This window comes from Hemicordylus capensis, chromosome 6, assembly GCF_027244095.1.
Source record: "Hemicordylus capensis ecotype Gifberg chromosome 6, rHemCap1.1.pri, whole genome shotgun sequence".
NCBI lineage: Eukaryota > Metazoa > Chordata > Lepidosauria > Squamata > Cordylidae > Hemicordylus > Hemicordylus capensis.
Genome location: NC_069662.1, coordinates 21,975,009 through 21,995,618, shown reverse-complemented (window position 1 = coordinate 21,995,618; position 20,610 = coordinate 21,975,009). Strand labels below are relative to the sequence as shown.

General features: G+C 47.8%; 1 protein-coding gene across 6 annotated transcripts in view; it reads left to right on the top strand.

Annotated features, from left to right (window-relative positions):
- The window catches only part of PLEKHA4 (pleckstrin homology domain containing A4), a 66,708-nt gene that overhangs the window by 15,615 nt on the left and 30,483 nt on the right, over positions 1 to 20,610 (top strand). For 5 of the 6 annotated variants that reach the window (XM_053261804.1, XM_053261803.1, XM_053261798.1 and 2 more), the window contains one exon: positions 18,962 to 19,070. In XM_053261804.1, the coding sequence (XP_053117779.1) occupies positions 18,987 to 19,070 (84 nt within the window). In that variant the 5' untranslated portion in view covers positions 18,962 to 18,986. Of the gene's footprint in view, positions 1 to 18,709; positions 18,779 to 18,961; positions 19,071 to 20,610 lie in introns of those variants that run through there. The other variant, XM_053261800.1, reaches the window with a different exon arrangement.

Genomic DNA, 20,610 nt, shown 5'->3' with positions numbered 1-20,610 from the left:
ATGCAGAATTGCTGAAGGCCGCTAATGAAGCATCCTGGTCTTCCATAATACCTCATCAGTGCCACAGGCTGATAGCATCCATGCCACGCCGCATTGAGGCAGTAATTGCTGCAAAAGGGGCCCAAACCAAGTACTGAATACATATGCATGCTTATACTTTTCAGAGGTCCGATATTGTTCTATTCTACAATCCTTGTCTTCTTGGTTCCATGTAATATTCTAATTTTCTGGGATTGTGGATTTGGGGTTTTCATGAGCTGTACGCCATGATCATCACAATTATAACAAATTAAGGCTTGACTTATCTCGCTTTGCATGTAATGCGTCTGTCTCATATATCAGTTTCAACTTTTAATTTGCATTACTGAAATTAATGGACTTTTGCACGATATTCTAATTTTCCGAGTTTCACCTGTACATATATGTAAATATGTCACAGTATATTCACACTTTATAACCTACATATAAGAATCCTGTTTATTAACAGGGATCTGCAGGGATCTGATAACAAGTTAAGTAGCTCATCCAAGCAGAACAGCAACGAAACAATATTGAAAATATTCCGGTCTCACTTTGTGGCTTTGAAATACAGTAATAGAAAATGTCTCAAATATGTTTGCTGTTGATGTAGCTTTAGGAATGCAGTCTAAATGAATCAGTGTTGGAATCCTTACCTTTCAGAACAAAGAGAGAAAAAGGATTAGCTCATCAGAGGAACATAAAATTAAATCTTTTTTGGATTAGGAACATAGGAAGCTGCCATATACTGAGTCAGACCATTGGTCTATCTAGCTCAGTATTGTCAACACAGACTGGCAGCAGCTTCTCCAAGGTTGCAGGCAGGAATCTCTCTCAGCCCTATCTTGGAGAAGCCAGGGAGGGAACTTGGAACCTAGATGCTCTTCCCAGAGCGGCTCCATCCCTTGAGGGAATATCTTACAATGCTCACACTTCTAGTCTCCCTTTCATATGCAACCAGGGTGGACCCTGCTTAGCTAAGGGGACAAGTCATGCTTGCTACCACAAGACCAGCTCTCCTCTCAAATAAGGGCAAGACAGGAGACCATGTTTGGATGCTAAAGGTTATTGGAGTCATACCTTGATACTGTACTGTACATAAGAACATAAGAGAAGTCCATTGCCTCCTCCCTCACAGTATGAGATGATGCCTTTCAGCATCTTCCTGTATGGATGCTGTCTGATATAGTACCAATGGGAATTCGAACCAACAACCTTCTGCTTGTTAGTCAAGCATTTCCCCACTGCACCACTAAGGTGACCTGTAGGTACTAGGCACTAGTATATAGCTGGTGTTTAGGATGCAGTGTGATAGTTGTCTCTAGCTCTTAGTATGGGCAGAGAACTGTAGCTGGTAGGCGATCTAGTAGGTAGATATCTGATGGGGGTTTAAAACTTTCTCCCTGACTTTTGAAGAACTTGTATTGGAGAGCAGAAGCGATTCTTTAAGGAGGCATCCAGGCAGTCACCCCAGGTAGCAGATTGTTGGGGTGACAGCAAGACGCCCCCCTCTGTCACCATTGGAGCAGCTCTGTGGGATTGATCTGACTGTTGCAATACAAATTTTGCAAGAAGTGTGCTGTATTCTATCCAGTATCTTCCATGTTAATTGTTGTTTAGAAGTTTGTCCCAGTGGGATCCTGTAGAGAGAGTGCGGGGTGGCGTCAGAAAGGAAAAGGGAGAGAAAGGAGAAGGAGAAAATGGAGTTGTTTATGAATAAACTCTTAGTTAAATCTGCATAAGATTAATTTGTGTTTGTGATGGAAGCAGCTATAAAACAGAGTTCCTCCCCTCGCACAATTTGCAAAACTTGCAGAAAGTACAAGGAGAGCAGACAAAGCCCTAGGCAACCTTCCCTCCTCCCTGCTGCTCCCCACGCATTTTCAAAACTTGCAAGGTTGGTTTTGAAAGTGGCCTGGACTGCACCAAGAGCATGGGGCAGGCAGCATTTTATGTTTTGCCTCAAGTACTGCAATGCCGACAGCCACTCCTGTGGGAGAGGCATTCCTAGAGTTACTTTGGAAACATGTATTCCAGAGGGGAAGGAAAGGATTGACCCCAGATGTTGGAATGTGTAGGATTGCCAGTAGGGATGTGCACGAAACAGATTTGGCATTTTGTTTGGGGCTTGAAATGAAATGCAAAACGGCCAAAAGGTTCCATCAAAACAGCAGTCAAACCGCTAGTTTCGATGAAACAAACTTGAAACATTTTGAGTGTTCGTGGCGCCAGAGGGAACAATGGGAAAACTCGAAACACCCCATTGTTCCCCATGGGTAGCTCCTAGGGACAATAAAGGGGGTTGGGTAGTAGGGCATGATGGGTGCTACCTACCACCCAATCCACACATACACACAAGCTGTTATCATTTGCATAATGACAAGCCAACCAAGAAGCAAGGAGATCGCAAGCCAATCAGAGGCCAGTGCCAGAAAACCAATCAGCAGGGAAAAACAGGCCTCCAAAATGGTGCTCTAAACATCAGGTACATAGCTAGGAAAGAGGGGGCCTGTGTTCACCCTTCTCTCTGGCAGCCCCTCAGAGATATTGAAGAAAATAAGGAGGGGTGGAGCTGGGGGGCCCTTAGGAGCTGGGCCCCCCCGGTTTCTTTGAACCCTTTTGCTCAAGTACAGCTACACCCCTGATTTCAATCAAAATGGGGTTGTTTTGTTCCAAGCTCAAAACAGGCTCTTTGTTTAGAGTGTGTTTTGTTTTGAACTTGAAGCACTCAAAATGACCTGTTTCAAGCTGAAATCTTTTGACAGTGAAACGTTTTGCACTTCCCTAGTTGCCGGTCAGCAAAGGAAAAAAAACACCCTTGATTTGTTCCTGTGCAACTGCAAAAATGAGCAGGTGAAGGGGTCTTATTTTTGCCACCACATGGACCTAAATAGGATCACCTGTTCATTGCTTCAAATCAAATTGGAATTAAAGGGGCAGCGCCAGGGGCTGCTTGGAAGTTGGTGTCCTTCATTGGGATACAAAGAAGATTTTAAACTGCACCTCAGGATCACCTGATGCATGTGATGATAAAGAAGGAGAAGTCTGTAGCAGGAGATCTTAGAAAATGAGATATGCACAGAGGAGGAGGAGGAAGGCCGAGATCTGCCTTCTGGTCCTGAGTTTTTCCATGACATAAGCTCCATGCTTAATGAGGCAGATGAGACCCATTATCTTCAGTGATGGTTACTTCCTTCAACGTAAATGTGTGTGTATAAGATCAAGGGGCACAAGAGGCCAGACTGTAGTTTAAGGCTAGGGATTCCATGATTTATGTGTTTATTTTTACATTTATATTCCATTCTTCCTCCAAGGAGCCAAGTTTATCCCCACAACAACCCTGTGAGGTAGGTTAGGCATAGACGTAAATGATTGACCCAGAGTCATGATGGCGTTGGGGTAGCACTTTGGAGGAAAGAGGAGGGGTGGCACCCCACAAAAATTGGAGAAGAAAACTTAAGATGCACAAAAAATAGACCTTTTTTGCAGAACATCTTTGTCAGCACTTTAGGCAACAAAATGTGTTTGTTTACGATACCCCAGGAAAGGTTTTCTAAACGAGTTGAGCAAAATCAATCTTTTGTTGTTGATAATGCTCTCTTCTTTGGATCTAGACCATATCACATGGATGAGGCTTCCTAAGAATAGGATGGAAGCTGCAGAACGGAGTGCCACATGATCACTCAAACCCTATTCAGATTTTATGTTCAGTACTTGTACAATACAGTACAATGTACACGTGTACAGTTATTTATATGCTGTGTTGAACACAGGTACAGGAATACACTTCCTATCTGTATCCTGCATTTCGGCGGCGGGTGGGAGTGTACCCAGGTTCACATTTAAAATGTACGCAGGTACATTCACACAAAAACATGTACGAATGTACAGGCCTCCTGTAGGCTCATACAAAATGATGCCTCAATAGGGTTTCAGTACTGGGGGTTTCCAGGTTCACCAACGTGGGCAGCAATGTGTGACTTGCTTCAAGTAATCTCTGGACCCAGTTCCTTTTCTCTTTCTTCCTCCATACTGAGCGTTACTACTTGTGTGCTCTCTCTCTCTCTCTCTCCCTCCCCACCCATTCTCCAGAAGCAGGTGGGCAAGGGTTAAACTAGACAGACAGCTGCAAAAACTAATTCAACCATGAGAATGCTTTTTCGCCCTGACCTTTGGCCAAACTGAAGTGCCACAGCTAAGCCATGGTGTGGGTCATTTCAGGGTTTCAGCTGGGGCCCTGCTGTGGGGGGAGCTGGACTTAGCCTCCCTGATCGAGGAGGGCACTGTTGTGGGGAAGGTTACAGCATCAGAGTTAGGTGTGTAATGAGATATTCCGCCTTGACTGCATGCCTCCCCATGACTACCCAAAGGCCCACCTGGTCCAGTTCTCCTCCACAACCAAAAGTTGGACTCTGATGATGTGGACTGTAATCCATTCAAGCTTATGCTACAATACATTTGTTAGTCTTTAATGTGAGACTAGATGTGTGTGTGTGTGTGTGTGTGTGTGTGTGTGTGTGTGTAGCAGGATTTCTCAAACTTGTGTCCCCAGATATTGTTGGGTCACAACTCCCATCATCCCCAGCTGCAATAGCTTTGACCATTGTTAACTGGGGATGATGGGATCTGTAGTACAACATCCTATGGGGAAACAAGCTTGAGAACCCCTTACGACTACTCTTGATATACGGCTTAGCAACAAAGGTTCTCAAAGCTGTTTTCATAGATAAATAAATAATAGATAAATATGATGCTCCCCTGTCCCAAAAGGGTCCAAAGTCTAAAAAGAAACTTAAGGTAGAAAACTGGTCCCTGAGAGAAGAGCTGGTCTTGTGGTAGCAAGCATGACTTGTCCCCTTAGCTAAGCAGGGCCTGCCCTGGTTGCATATGAATGGGAGACTGTCTTCACAGACTGGCAGTGGCTTCTCCAAGGTTGCAGGCCGGAGTCTCTCTCAGCCCTTTGTGGAGATGCCAGGGAGGGAACTTGGAGCCTTCTGCATATAAGCATGCAGATGCTCTTCCCAGAGCAGCCCCATCCCTTAAGGGGAATATCTTACAGTGCTCACACATGCAGTCTCCCATTCAAATGCAAATCAGGGCAGACCCCGCTTAGCAAACCGGACAACTCCTGCTTGCTGCCACAAGACCAGCTCTCCACCCACAACCATTTTCAAGCATTCCATGCCCCCCCTGGATTCCAGAGTGTCCCCCAATCCTCAGGAGCAGCCTGGGGGACGCAGAGGGCTGCTGCCCACATCCCGTGTGTAGCTCAGCTGCCTGCTGCCCATCCTGTGGTGTTTGCCAAGTGGGCCAAGGCAATCTTGGGACAGCCACTGGCCCCCAATCCTGCTCAAGGTTTCCATCTTGTTTTAAAGTCGGAAGAAGAGGGGAGAGAAGGCAGCCAGCCATACACACTGTAGAACCTACAGAAGGAGAGCTGGTCTTGTGGTAGCAAGCATGAGTTGTCCCCTTTGCTAAGCAAGGTCCACCCTGGTTGCATTTGAATGGGAACCTATATGTTTGAGCACTGTAAGATATTCCCCTCAGGGGATGGAGCCGCTCAGGGAAGAGCGCCTGATGCTTGCATGCAGACAGTTCCAAGTCCCCTCCCTGGCAGCATCTCCAAGATAGGGCTGAGGGAGGTTCCTGCCTGCAACCTTGGAGAAGCCGCTGCCGGTCTGTGTAGACAATACTGAGCTAGATGGACCAATGGTCTGACTCAGTATACAGCAGCTTCCTATGTTCCTAAAAAGCATTCTTTGAATCTGCAGGGAAGATTTGTCACGAAACCATAGCTTGTTCAAAACCGCTTTCCTGGTCACCCATGGCAAATAGTCTGCCTCGTCGTGCAGTGGCAGCAGGCTCTCCTTCGCGGGAGGTTTTCTAACCAGGCTGGGCAGCCCTCTGTCCTGGATGCTGTAGCAGATTCCTGCTCTGAGCTCGAAGCTCCCTTCCAGAGCTGGCATTCTGTGATTCAATATCCGGTGCTCTTCAGCATTCCAAACACATTCAGGCTCTCCACACGAGCAGTGTAGAGAGCCTGCAGGGCCTCTGTGGGGAGAGCGGGCTTGACCCACTCTCCCCACAGATGAGCCTGGAGCCCGCCCTGGGTGGCCAGATCGGCTGCCCACACAATTACTGGCTCTGTCACAGAGCTGGTAGGGGGCGGCAGGGATCCAGGGCCGTCTGGCCCCTGGAAGTCCAAGGATGCCCTGCCCGAATGCACGGGGCATTCTGGGGGGACCCCTGATGCTGGGAGGCTTGCTGCAGCCAACTAGTCGGGGGTCTACTCGTGAGTCGCCACGCCACGGAGCCGTGCCGCGCGCCATCTCACGATCTTAAAATCGGAGTCATGTACAGGGAGGGCTACTTGGGCGGGCTAGCTGCTGTTGAACCACTGGGCTTGCCCACAAGCCCAGTGGTTCTCACGATGGGCGGGGGGGGAACCGGGCTGAGCTCCCTTAGCCCGGTTTCCCCCCATTGTGAGAATAGCCTTATTATTATTATTATTATTTTACATTTATATCCCGCTCTTCCTCCAAGGGGCCCAGAGCGGTGTACTACATACTTAGGTTTCTCCTCACAACAACCCTGTGAAGTAGGTTAGGCTGAGAGAGAAGTGACTGGCCCAGAGTCACCCAGCAAGTGTCATGGATGAATGGGGATTTGAACTCAGGTCTCTCCGGTCCTAGTCCAGCACTCTAACCACTACACCACGCTGGCTCATTGTATATGTTACCTCAATCTTTTTTGCTCCCCTGCAGCCTGTGAGGTTGTGCAATCTACTGAAGGGGGCAGAGGTTGAATCTCAATGTGATGTGACCCTACCCCCCCTGAAGTTCATGCATGCCTACAGAAAAGCGGGGGTTGGGAGCAAAATGCCTTTGTGAAGTGGAACTCTTTCTTTAGTTTCCATCTTTGTTTAGCCTTTGCTTGTCTTTTTCTGGTGAGGATTATGTACTTCCAGCTGGGAAGAAGATCCAGTGGGAGAAAAGTGGCTAAGGAAAGTGGGGCGGAAGGTGGGGTTGGCACAGGAGAATTCAGCTTCTCCGCCCACCCGTTCCGAGCTTAAAATCTTCTGCTCCTTGGAAGAGATGACTCAGTCCTGATAAGCAGCTCTGTTGCAATCCTGTGGGGTGGCCCTGAGGCTGAGAAAGTAGTTTCTCTAAGACTACCCAATGAGATTGAGATTGAGGTCAGATTTATTTATTCATTTATTTTGATTGATATACTCCGGCGCCCTTCCTAAAATGGTTCAGGGTCATATTTGAACTGGGGACTTCACAGTTTGCATGTTTAGCCACTGTGCTATACTACACACCCAGAGTGTAGGCAGGTTGGAGTGTAAATGGTCTTCCGCCGCCATCTTACGAACATAGGGAGCTGCCTTTTACTGAGTCAGACCTTTGGTCCATCTAGCTCAGTATTGCCTACACTGACCGGCAGTGACTCCTCAAGCTTTCAGGTGGGAGCCTTTTCCCAGCTCTACCTGGAGATGCCAGGGAGTGAACCTGGGACCTTCGGCATGCAGAAGATGCTCTACCACTGAGCTATGACCCCCACCCCCAAAGGAGAATATCTTACAGTAGACAGTGCTCACATGTAGTCACCCATCCAAATGCAAACCAAGGTGGACTTCTCTTAGCAAAGATGATTCATGCTCACTTCACCTTAAGTGGCAGGTCACCTTAAGTGGCGCAGCAGGGAAATAGGAACATAGGAAGCTGCCATAGAATGAGTCGGACCCTTGGTCTATCTAGCTCAGTATTGTCAACACAGACTGGCAGCGGCTTCTCCAAGGTTGCAGGCAGGAGTCTCCCTCAGCCCTATCTTGGAGAAGCCAGATAGAGAACTTGGAACCTTCTGCTCTTCCCAGAGCGGCTCCATCTGAGGGGAATATCTTGCAGTGCTCACACTTCTAGCCTCCCTTTCATATGCAACCAGGGCGGACCCTGCTTAGCTAAGGGGACAAGTCAGGCTTGCTACCACAAGACCAGCTCTCCTCTCCGAAACATAGGAACATGCTTGACTAACAAGCAGAAGGTTGCTGGTTCAAATCCCTGCTGGTACTCTATTGGGCAGCAGCGATACAGGAAGATGCTGAAAGGCATCAGCTCATACTGCATGGGAGGAGGCAATGGTAAACCCCTCCTGTATTGTACCAAAGAAAAACCAGAGGGCTCTGTGTGCACCAGGAGTCGAAACCGACTTGACGGCACGCTTTACCTTACCATAAGACCAGTTGTCCTCCTCAGGAGTTCTCCTCTCCTTCAGAGTGGTACATGGGGCAGAGCAAAGAGCCAGCAGGAACTCCTCTCTCTCACAGGCACAGGGATATGTGCTCCCATCCAGTTGTTGCTATGCCCCTGTGCTCACCCATGCATTCCACAGCTCAATGTGCCATTCAGGCCGCCAACTTCTTATCCTGCTCCTCTGCTTTTCACAGGGAATTGATCCTCAGACACTAGCAAGTGACAATGCCAGGGAAACTTCCCCTTTGTTGATTTCTGCACTGCAGAGACTGCTGTTAAAGGCATGGGAGCAGGCCAGGCCTGTTTTTTTCTGATCAGTTGGCAACCCTTTATTCCTCAAGCAGGTGCGTTGCAAGAGCAATTGCAGGGAAGTTGTCCAGGTGAATTGTACATGGCATTCCAAGTACATGGCAGGCAGGTTTCACCGGAAGAAAGAACTAGAGCTGTGCATTGCATCGGCCTGATAATTGGACCCGAGGCGATACAAGCCCGATTGGGATTTTAAAATTGGAAACGATTCAGATGAACAATGCCTCTGATGTCAGCAAACCATTCAATCTAATACTGAATTGTGTCGGTATTATACTGGATCTTATCGGAGGGTGGGAGAGACTTCCCAGTGTTTGGGGGAAGCTGCATTAGGAGTAAGACCATTGGTCTAGCTGGCTCAGTACTGTCTGTGCCGACAACTGTGGCTCCCCACCAGAGTTTCAGGCAGGAGTCTTTCCCAGCCCTACCTGGAGGATTGAACCTTGGACCCTCTGCATGCAAACCAAATGCTTTCCCACTGAGCTACGGTCCTCCCCCTTCCTCCCCAAGTCCATTCCCTGCACCCAAGTTCTCAACCCTGTGCAGAAATTTCCATCTTTCTCCGTGGCCCTAGGCAAAGGCAGTGACATGGTGATTTCTGTGGGTGGCTGAATGAGAACCTTCATGGACAGCTGGCACCATGTTCCCTTGGCCATTCAGGGCGGGGGGGGGGGGCGGGGGGAGGAGGCGATGGCAGCATCAATGCCCTCATTGATCCGCTTGGCGTCATTGCGAGGGTGAGAGGTGGGAGGAATGGAATTCAAGGGCCAAAGTGTGCCAGGGAGTGATGGAGGTGGTCCTGGGGCTTGGGAACACACAACGATGTCGGCTACTACATGCAGTGCTGGATGAGAAGGGGCTTTGGTCATAAACCGACAGCTTTGGACGGGCCACTTTGGGAAGCCACCACCCGCTGCTCTTTCCATCCCTCCCACCCTGTTGTGTGTGATGCAAAATGGCCTTCCCTTCAAGCTCTGATGTGGCTTTTTCACTGATGCAGGGGCCGCCGTTTCATGAGGCAAAGGGAGACAGGGGGCAGGTTATTGGCGCACTAACAGGGTGGCAGGATACCTCCCCCCCACCCGCTGCTTTTACCACTGGAACAGCTCTTTGGGGCTGGTCTGACTCTTGCAAACTCTACAAGGAGGACCTCTTCTCACATTCTGTGCAAAGATCGCAAGAAGAACGGGGAGAGCTGGTCTTGTGGTAGCAAGCAAGACTTGTCCCCTTAGCTAAGCAGGGTCCACGTTGGTTGCATATGAAAGGGGGACTTGATGTGTGAGCACTGGGGAGAGAGGAGAGAGGAGAGCTGGTCTTGTGGTAGCAAGCATGACTTGTCCCCATAGCTAAGCAGGGTCTGCCCTGGTTGCATCTGAATGGGAGACTTGATGTGTGAGCACTGCAAAATATTCCCCTCAGGGGATGAAGCCACTCTGGGAAGAGCATAAGGTTTCAAGTTCCCTCTCTGGTTTCTCCAAGACAGGGCTGAGAGAGATTCCTGCCTGCAACCTTGGAGAAGCCGCTGCCAGTCTGTGAAGACTATACTGAGCTAGATAGACCAATGGTCTGACTCAGTATATGGCAGTTTTCTATGTTCACTGCAAGATATTTCCCTCAGGGGATGCAGCCGTTCTGGGAGAAGCATCTAGGTTCCAAGTTTCCTCCCTGGCATCTCCAAGACAAGGTTGAGAGAGACTCCTGCCTGCAACCTTGGAAAAGCCTCTGCCAGTCTGTGTTGACAATACTGAGCTAGACAGACCAAGGGTCTGACTCAGTAGAAGGCAGCTTCTTATGTTCCTATGTGGCACCAAATGCTGTCCTGCCCCATTGCCCCTGGTGAGGGCCCTTTATAACACTAAGCCTTGCAAGCTTTGGAAGTAGTGGGGGGCGGGGCAGAAGAAGGGGAGCTTGCCAGCAGCCTCCTCTCCTCTCTTTTAGTTTCTTGCAAACTTTGCAAACTTCTTGAAAACTTTGCAAGGCGTGTGAGGAGAAGCACTTCTTGAAAAGCTGGCCAGGGTCAGGGTCAGGGTCAGGGTTAGAGCTGCTCTGATGGCAGAAGCTGAGGGCATCTTGCTGGTGCCTCAGTAATCTCCTGCCTAAGAGAACTGCCTTCACCTCGCCTCACAAAAGGATTGCTCCAGTGGACCGCTAAAACTAGCATTTTGGCTAGCAGAAAGATGTTTTGGGATTGCATCATACTAGCCTCTCATAAATGTGTGTATTGCACTTAAAAGAGTCAGCATGGTGTAGTGGTAGTTTATGAGAGTCAGTGCAGTGTGTGGTTCAAGAGTTGGACGCAGGGCCACCCAGATCATTTATGGGGCCTGGGGCAGGTGTGATGGCGAGGGCCCCTCTAAAAGGACTCATGCATGTGTGTGCAAACTTGGAGGGGCCCTTGGTTTGGAGGGGCCTGGGACAGATTGCCCCAGTTGCCCTTCTCCCTGGGCAGCCCTGGGACGTGGGCCTGGGATACCTGCTGCCTTTGAATCCCTGCTCAGGCATGGTTCATTGGGTGATCTTGGGTGAATCACGTTCTCTCAGCCTGAGCTACCTCACAGGGTTGTTGTGAGGATAAAAGAGTCTGCTGCCCTGAGCTCCGTAGAGGATATAAATATGAATGATAATAATTTTTCAATTATGGATTTGCAACAATGTGTTGCAGTATATCCCTAGTGTGCATGTGTTACCTGAGCCTATGGCTGAGCATTGGGATGTGTTAGGCACATTTCCCCCTCAGTCAGAGGCAGAAAAGGGTTGAGGCCATCTTGAGGGAGTATTCTTCAAGCTGAGAAATTCCCACTCTTTTTGTTCAAGCTCTCCTGCTTCTCCCCCCCCAGCCCCCCCACCACCTAGTTTCATTAGCTCCACCCACCTGTTAATATCTACAGTACACTCTAAACCAGGCCTGCTCAACTTTGGCCCTCCTGCAGATGTTGGCCTACAACTCCCATAATCCCTGGCTATTGGCTACAGTGGCTGGGAATTATGGGAGTTGTAGTCTAAAAACAGCTGGGGGGCCTAAGTTGAGCAGGCCTGCTCTAAACCCATGGATATTCTGCCCCACTGACTTATATGGGGGCAGTTTGGGGCTGTTTTGGCCCCTTTAGATTGTCCTTCCTCAGATTTTTTTGAGCACCAATGTATCTTCAGGTCACCCCAAGTCTGCCGATACCTCCCACTTCCCCGCAGACACTCTGATTATGTGTCCATAAGGATTGTTAACGTTTCCCGCTCTTTCGGAAATAGAATAAATAAGCTGCATTATTCTTCCCTTGCTCGTCGTCGTAATTTCATTCAGGTGTCACTAGACTGGTCCCACAGAGATACGAGGCATAGAAAGGCAGCAATTATATCACAGATGTGTCTTTGCGAGGCTCGGAAGCGTATCTGCAATGCAGCCTGCTGGAATCTCAGACGGTGGAGTGTATGTTGAGCTGAATTCTAGTCTGCAAGGGTGGGGCTCCATTGCCTTGAGGAGCTCTTGACCTTCTGCCCGTGATCAGCAGGAGCAAAATAATATCCACATCTGCTTATTTTGCATATGATGCACAGGTCACAGAATTCAGCTGTCCGTAACACAGAATGTTGCTTTATTTTCCAAGTGCAGTCAAGAGGAATACCATGCTTTCTGGTGTTGGCTGAACCCCACACTGCACATACATTTCTGCAACCTGAGAACCAGCAAGACACAGCCCAACCTCCGACCAGGAGAAATCTAATTTTAGGCAGCCAGACCTTCTTTTGAATAAACCATACTGGCCATGCTAGGCTTTACGCTACACTTTTCTGCAAAGTTGGAATGCAAATTTTGCCTAAATGTCTTAGAAAAAGGACATGGCTCAGTGGCAGAACACTTTCCCCCTCTCATACAGAAGAGCCCAGGCACAAGCTCTGGCAAATGCAGTTAAAATAATCCCCAGACTGTAGGGGTGGGGAGGACTCCAGAGAGCTTCTGCTAGTCACAACAGAAAGCACTGGGCTGGATGGAATTGGTGGCTGGATTAAGATGATCATTTATGAATGAACGAAGCTGCATTGTATTGGCTGGGTTCAGAAGTTCCCCGTGGTTTACGTCAGGGATGGCCAACCTGAGGCTGTCTGCTGTTGCTGAACTCTGACTCCCATCATCCCCTGTTGGGGATGATGGGAGTTGTAGTCCAACCACAGCTGGAGAGTCTAAAGTTGGGCAACCCTGGTTTACGTAATTGTAAACAAGCTGTTGCAAGCTATGCATCGCTCTCTCTCTCTCTCTTCCACACATGAGGCGAAGAGACTGAAAACTTCCACTGTTGTCTGGGCTTAAAGCCCCAACAGTTTAACCCACATTTGGATTTTGTGGTGGCCCATAAAGGCACGTAAACAAGCAAAGCACTGCATCCCCAGTTATGCTCTTGTTGTCACACTCTTGCCTGCACACTGGCACGAGTATGGCCCTTCACCAGTGATGATATTTATGTTATTAATAAAAATATGGCACAGGGTAAAAAACTACCCCAACATGAATGGGCTTTCTATTAGGGGTGTGCCCGAACCGGTTCGGAGGCCATTCTGGAGGCCTCCGAACCGGTCTGGTTCCGAGCCGGTCCGGCGGTTCGGCACGGAGGGGGTTGTAGCTTTAAGGGCGGGGGGTAGTACTTCCCCCCCCCCCGCCGCTCTTCCCCCTCCGGCGCTGTGGTTTGTGCAAAAGTTTCTGGGGTGGCAGCGTTCCTCCCTGCCGCCCCTGGCCCCGTCGTTAGCCTGCTAGAGCTGAAATATGCTACACGCATGCGCCCGTTCTGGTGCGCGTGGGCACTCGCCGCCGCCGCGCACGAGCTCCGCAGACGTCACACGCAGACGTGTGACGTGTACGGAGCACACGCGCGGTGGTGGCGAGTACTACCCCCCCTTAAAGCTACAACCCCCACCCCCGTGCCCATCCGGACCGGTTCGGAGGCATGCACATCACTACTTTCTATGGTGGGATATTATCTGTCCCATGCCCATTATAAATAAGTTGGGGGTGGGATCATCCCAGAAATGAATGGCCTTTCTATGGTGGGGTGGTTTCTATCCCATGCCCATGTTAAGCCCTTTGGGATCAGGGAGGACACCCTGTTTCTCTTTGGAAACTTCAGTTTTGTTTCCCTTGATGATGTTGGTGTCTCAAAACCAGACTGAGGCACTGCATAGTTCTGTGCTCTTAAGTGAGGGCAGATGAAACCAACCCCTCCCACAACGTCAGAACTAGTGATTGGAACAAGTAAAGCATTGGGCAGCATCTGACCTCGCAGAAGCAGGAATTTTAGCCAGCAGAACAAAGCCAAAAGGATCACAACAGCAGCAAGCACAACATGTCAGCTTCAGTCAGCCTGGCATCAGTGGCTCAACCATCCACAATACATCTCTGGTCTTTTCCCATTTCTCTTAGTGGGATACAGCCCAGAAGATGGGGTGGGGTGGGTTTGGAGCTTGATTCCAGGTGGAGAGAGCAAGAAGATGTGGAGGTGGGGTGTGTGGCACTGAACAGTCTGCTGAACCTCACTCACCTGCTAAAGACATAGGCGTAACTATAGGGGGGCAGGGGGGCACGTGCCCTGGGCGCCACTTGGCAGGGGGCGCCAAAAAGTGCCCCCGCCGATTTGCCAATTTTTTTTTTGCAGAGCAGTCCCCCTCCCCTGGTCCCGGCGCCCCCCCCCATTGGCATTGCTCATCCAGCACTGGGTGCCATAAGGGAGGGGCATCATAATCATAATAATCATAATTGCATTATAATTCTGATGTTTGAGATACAAGCCAACTTCACAGGGTTGTTGTGAGGAAAAACCTAAGTATGTAGTGCATTTTGAAATTTTTGGTAATTTTTGTAATTTTTGTAATTTTAAAAATAAAAGTTTTCTGAAACATGTGTGTCAGTCAGATGTATGTTGGGGGGGCGCCGGGGGGGGCGCTGGGGGGCGCAATTTCAGTGCTTGCCCCGGGCGCTGTTTTCCCTAGTTACGCCTCTGGCTAAAGATGATATGATATACTGGGTTACACGAAAAGCAGAAATGACAAATGGTGGTCTACAACCAGTCTATCACTTGCCCACTGCACAGTGGTAATGTGAGTTCGGAGTCCTCTGGTGAGAGTCCAAACCAAGAGAAGTTTAGTCCAGCAGGAGGAGGCAGTGAGTGAAGCAATTCCATGCCCTGAAATCTGAGAGAGGGGTGGGAGGAGAGAATGACTCATCATTAACCCCGAGGAAGGAATCCAAATACTGCCTGCAGTCCTCAAGAGCCACTGCCAGTCAGAGAAGACAATGCTGCTTTAGGTGGGCCAACAGTCTGACTCAGTAGGCAGCAGCTCTCTATGTTTCGATGGAAGTACCTTAATCTAACAGAACTGATAGAGTATCTTAGCCTGCTAGTCCTGGCTGGTGTGTTTCATGCCAGTCATGAAGTGCAGCAGGGACTGTGGGCAGTACATTTGGGGCTTTCCTATTTCTGTGCAATGATGCAGCTGAGATGATTTGAGGTTTGATGACAAAGCCACATGACAGGAGAGAAGAGTAATGGGTATTCTGGCAACAATTAGAGGGATCTGGACTTTGTTTGTGCGGGAGCTGCAGCATAGCTCCATTCTTGGGTCTGACCAGCAGTTGATGAGCAGCTGTTAGGTTTCTGAGGCATCGTCCCTTTTGGCAACACATGCCAAACCAAGCAAGCCAAAGGAGTATGGTTTGAAAATATGGTAGTGCTGTGATGCAAAACATCCTACCCACTGACAGAAGGTCTTGACCATGGGACACAAGCTAGAGGATTGCAACAAAGACAAGTAGGCCTGCAAGTTGTGCAGCAATATGCTGCAGGTGACTCGCCCCTCTACATGAAATGTGCTTCAATAGCTAGTTGAAGCACATTTAGAGGGGGTGATTCAGATGTGCAACCCTCTCACATGATTAAAGGATGTGCCAAGAGCGCATTAGTGCATCCACCAGTGGCATCAGGGCAGATGCATTCTTGCCACAGATCTGATCTCTCATGTGCAGGGCAATGTTCATCTGAACCTGCCCTCAGAGAATTATAGTGAGGGGTAATATTTCCCCCCAGTGTATAGCTGGCAGAGGCTTTCTTGAGCAAGGGGTTAACCTCTGAAGGCACTATAAGACATAACAAGCCAGACAATATACCCCCAGAGATGCAACCACATTCACAAAGGGAAGCACTGTCATTTGTGTTGAGCTTGGATGGACAGAAGATGCTGGTATCGTGTGCACATAGGAAGTCTGTGCCCAGGACAGCTGACAAACAACCCAGCAAAAGATGTGTTGATTGTGGGCGACTTGCCCGTACAATGCACTTGATCAGCTCCCAGATGGCCTTCAGGCCAGTCGCAGAGTTCCCTTCCACCTGAAATGCTGAGAACTGAGCTCCTGAAGTATAAGCGTGGGGTTTGTAGTGTTCAGTTTTCTTAGCAGAGAGCTCACATTTTCAATGAGTTGTGCAGTCACACAGGGCGACATGCTTGGGATGTGGGGGGTCACTGCTGCACTCCCCTGGAATGAATTGTTAAATTATTGTAGGTTGTGTGGACTGCAAAAGTGTGTCTGTGGGTATTTTCCATTGTAACCAATGGGACTACTCGTGTGTAAAAAACCATGATTGCGGATGAGGGTTTACAGATATAAACGGATAGCCAATGCAGTTGATATCAGATTGGCATGATATGATCCAATTTCCAGGCTCCAGACCGGGGCTTAGGGAGGCCAGCAAATCAGCAGAGTTTAAGCTTCAAATCAGCAGAGTTTTTGGCAACGAGAAACACTTGGAGCAAGATGTTCACCAGCATGCAAAAGAAACTGGCTTTTGTGGATTGTGTGTGTGTGTTTACATGTCTATCTGTCTGTCTTTCTATTTGTCTGTTGCTTTTAGTAAACCAGCCACTAGATACAATGATAATAATTATTTATATAGCAACAGCTGTGCACAAAGCACTTTACAGTGAATGAGAGGACAGGATTCTGCCCCAAGGAACTTACAAAGCTTGTTCTCATGACCTGAAACAGGATCAGAGGAGCACCCAGCCAGGGTAGGGGAACTGTGTGCACTTGCAATCAGCGGTTGTGCAAACTCTTAAGATCAAGGTAAGAGGAGGGGAGTGTAATCATGTGGGAGGCAGAAGCTGGCTAGGACAGGTGTGCTCTACCTGTATTCTGTCTCCAGCATTTTACTGAGGGTGGACAAAAAGCTGCCCTACCCAGTTCTCGCCTCCCACACAATCATTTCCCCCCACTCCTACCTTGTTTTTTTGAGTTTACATGCCACCCATTGGAGCACTCATGGCTTCCTTACCCTGGTTGGGCGCTCCCCCAACCCTGTTTAAGGTCATGAGAACAAGCTTACTACCACATTTACCCAAATAGAAAATGACCCTGAATTTAAGACGACCCACTTTAAAAAAAAATAGAGGTTAGATACAGGTCATACCTATATATACTCAAAAGGAACAGCACCCTGAATTTAAGACAACCCCTCAATTTCTAACATCAAATAACTTGTGGGGGGGACGGACTAGTCTTTGATTCAGGTAAATACAGTATCTGGAAAAAGACACAAGGAGGACAGTAGAGAAAGGAGACGGAAATGGAAGTTGGGATAGTAGAATTTGTGATCATTTTCATTACACATATTTGGGCTTAGTTACAGTGTGATCATGAGATGGAGAGGAGGATTATGCCAGTGGCTTAATGGAGATGGAGGTTTTAAGGAGGGATTTGAAGGAAGTCGAAGAGAAGGGCACCAGATATTCCAAGAGGCAGAACTGATAGGCCGTTCCAGGCATAAGGGGCAGCAAGGGAGAAAGGGCAGAAGGATGGTGGAGCTGGAGAAGTGAAGGTCACAGACAGGGATATTGGGATAGACCAGACACAGAGATTGGGTGGAGGCCATTATGTGTGCAATCAAAGGAGATGAGCAATACTGTTCATAAGTGAATTTTCAAAGAAAGAACATGACATGAAGGTCTGGATGCAAACTGAACCTCAGAAGGAACAGGGGTGGAATCCACTTGGTGGATCTTACCCCAACAGCATTTTGTGGGGTCTCTTTGACCCCAGGACCATAAGTGCATAGTGCTTTTAGTTTCCCATGCAATCCAAGGGGGTTGGCAACATCCCAATACAGTATCTGTATTAGTAAAAACTGCAGTCCTAAGCAATATGAGGGGATGGTGGATGCAATGCCACGGGGCACTTAACCTCATTAAGGATGAGCCTGACCAGGAACTTGGAGTTGTAGAATACTGACAACGAAGTTTGAAGTTTGTTTGTTTGGCTTCTCAAACGGGGTACGATCCAATGTGGTTCTTTCTTAGGGTTAAGGGAAAAAATGAGAAATGACCTCTGGGATTTGAAACCTGAGATATTAAGAAATAAGGTTCTGGTAATTAACTGCAGAATCCTGCTGCCAAGGAAAGGAGTGGAATTTCCCTTCTAACCAATTTGACACTCTGAAAAGAGATGCTTTTGCCAGACACAAGCAGGTGGGTTTGAGCCAAAAATAACTATAGGAAGTTGACTGACGAGGACTAAACTGGGGAGTCAATTTAGTTTTAAAGCTCCATTCTGACACGTACTCCAAACATTTTAAAAAAGATTAATGTGAAGCAAGTAAACATTCAAAAACTATAGTATACATTCTGTAATTAGGGTTGCCTATTGTGGCTTTCCAAATCCGGGAACCTAATTTGCATATTCTGCTCCATAACTCTGCTTCTACAAGGGCTAGAGCTTAGTAGAAAGAAAGAAAGCTGAAATCCAGGCAAATCTGGGTAGGCTAAGCAATCTGGGTGAGATGCTGAAAATCTGGGTGAAACCCAAAATTCCAGGGAGCATGGCAACTCTAACTGTAATAAACAAAAATAATTTAATTAAAGCCAATTATATTCTTTGTGTCCCCAGCTGTGCTTAGACAATATGAATTCTGGGTCCAGAAAATTTGAATTATATATTCAACAGAAATCCAGCAAAACAATGAAACATATGCTAATGTACTTATTTTGCACAAATCTGCTTTATTATATGTGAGGGTTTGGTCTGGAGTTAGGGTGTGTGTGTGTGCATGCACATACATATACCTTATTTGCTGTTGGGACTGCGGGGAGAATTGCTGTTGGGACAGTGGGGGGAAAACTATGAGGAATGTCTGGGAGAAATGTAGATGGGGAAGAAAGGGATTGCTAATGTGTGTGTCTCGGGTTCCCTTCCCCCAGAAGCCCTCTGTGTCACCTGAAAATATGTCCCTGTACGATAACAACCCTCAGGGACATATTTTCAGGTGGAGGTAGAGGTCCCAAACAGGGCCTTCTTGTATGGTGAGCTTTCCCAAAGCATTGCTCAATGCCCAGCATCCTTTGCTCTTTTTCAGATTAGCATTGGGTTAGCTGGGGACCATGTCGGACCAGGACCGGCCTAGAAGTGGCCTGAGCCTAGCCAGCAGTACAGTCACCATCTCTTCCGTCTCCATGGGAACAAAGGTAAGTTTGGGGGAAGTGGTGTGAATCCTGTATATGGGAGCTGGGGATGGTTGGTTATTTATTTATTTATTTATTTGACACATTTTTATACTGCCCTAACCCAAGGTCTCATGGCGGTTCACAACAAACAAATACTAAAAACAGTTTAAAACAAATAATAAACAATCAAAAGTTTAAAAAGTTAAAAAGCTAAAAAGTTAAAAATCTAAAAGGCCTGGGTAAAAAGATATGTCTTTAGACACTTTTTAAAAGCCGCTAGAGATGGGGAGACTCTTATTCCCACGGGAAGCGCATTCCAAAGTCTCAGGGCGACAACAGAGAAGGTCCGTCTGGGTGGCCACCAAACAACATGAAGGTAGCCACAGACAAGCCTTCCCTGATGTACATAGTGGACGATGGGGATCATGCAGAAGAAGACACTCTCTTAAATACCATGGGCCTAAGCTGTTTAGGGCTTTTTAGGTTATAACCAGCACTTTGTATTTTGCCCGGAAACTTATCGGCAGCCAGTGCAACACCTGTAATATAATAAGTAATATTGTCTCTTCAAGATGACCCGGAGACCAACCTGGCTGCTGCATTTTGTACTAATTGTAGTTTCCAGACTACATACAAAGGCAGCCCCACATAAAGCGCTTGCAGTAATCAAGTCTGGAGGTTACCAGCAAGTGTACTACTGTTTTGAGATCATGAACCTCAAGAAACGGACGCAGCTGGAGTATCAACCGAAGCTGATAGAAAGCGCTTCTGGCCATTGCCTCAACCTGGGGAACCAGGGAAAGGTGTGGATCCAGAAGCACTCCCAGACTGTGTACCTGTTCCTTCTGAGGAAGTGTGACCCCATCTAGAACAGGTAGATCAAAATCGCTTCCCGAGTGATGACCATGCACAATAAGTACCTCCATCTTGTCTGGATTCAGTCTCAGTTTGTTATCCCTCATCCAGCCCATTACTGCTTCCAAGCAGGCATTCAGGGAGGAGATGCCTTCTCCTGATGATGTTGACATGGAGAAATAGATTTGGGTGTCATCAGCATACTGATAACACCCAGCACCAAATCTCCGGATGATTTGGAGGCCCATTCTCTGACCCTCACAACTCTTCCTGAGCCAAAGAAGGCTCCCTTTCATCCTTATTTTAGGTGTGGACGGTTTGTGGAGCAAAGAGGACCTTTCAACTGTATGACTTTCAGTTGCATGGAGATGTGAACTGTACTAGATTCCTGTGGCCAGGGCTGTGTGCCTTTTTAAAAACATCAATATGTTTTTAATGTAAGAAAAGGAGAATTTTGAAAGAAAATGAGAATTCTATAGTGGCTGTGCATATGAATGCTCAGAAGTTACTAGTCCTCAAATATTGCTAATGCACCTGTGTCTGCATATGTATGCCCATCATTTGTGGCATGTTAATAGCCAGTTTTCTCCTAGTTTACAAAAGTGTCTATGCCTGCATTTATTTATTTTGTATACTGCTTTTTGTTAAAAAAGGAAGAAAGAAAGACCTCAAAGTGGATGCATAGAATAGATTATGGGCTATAAGA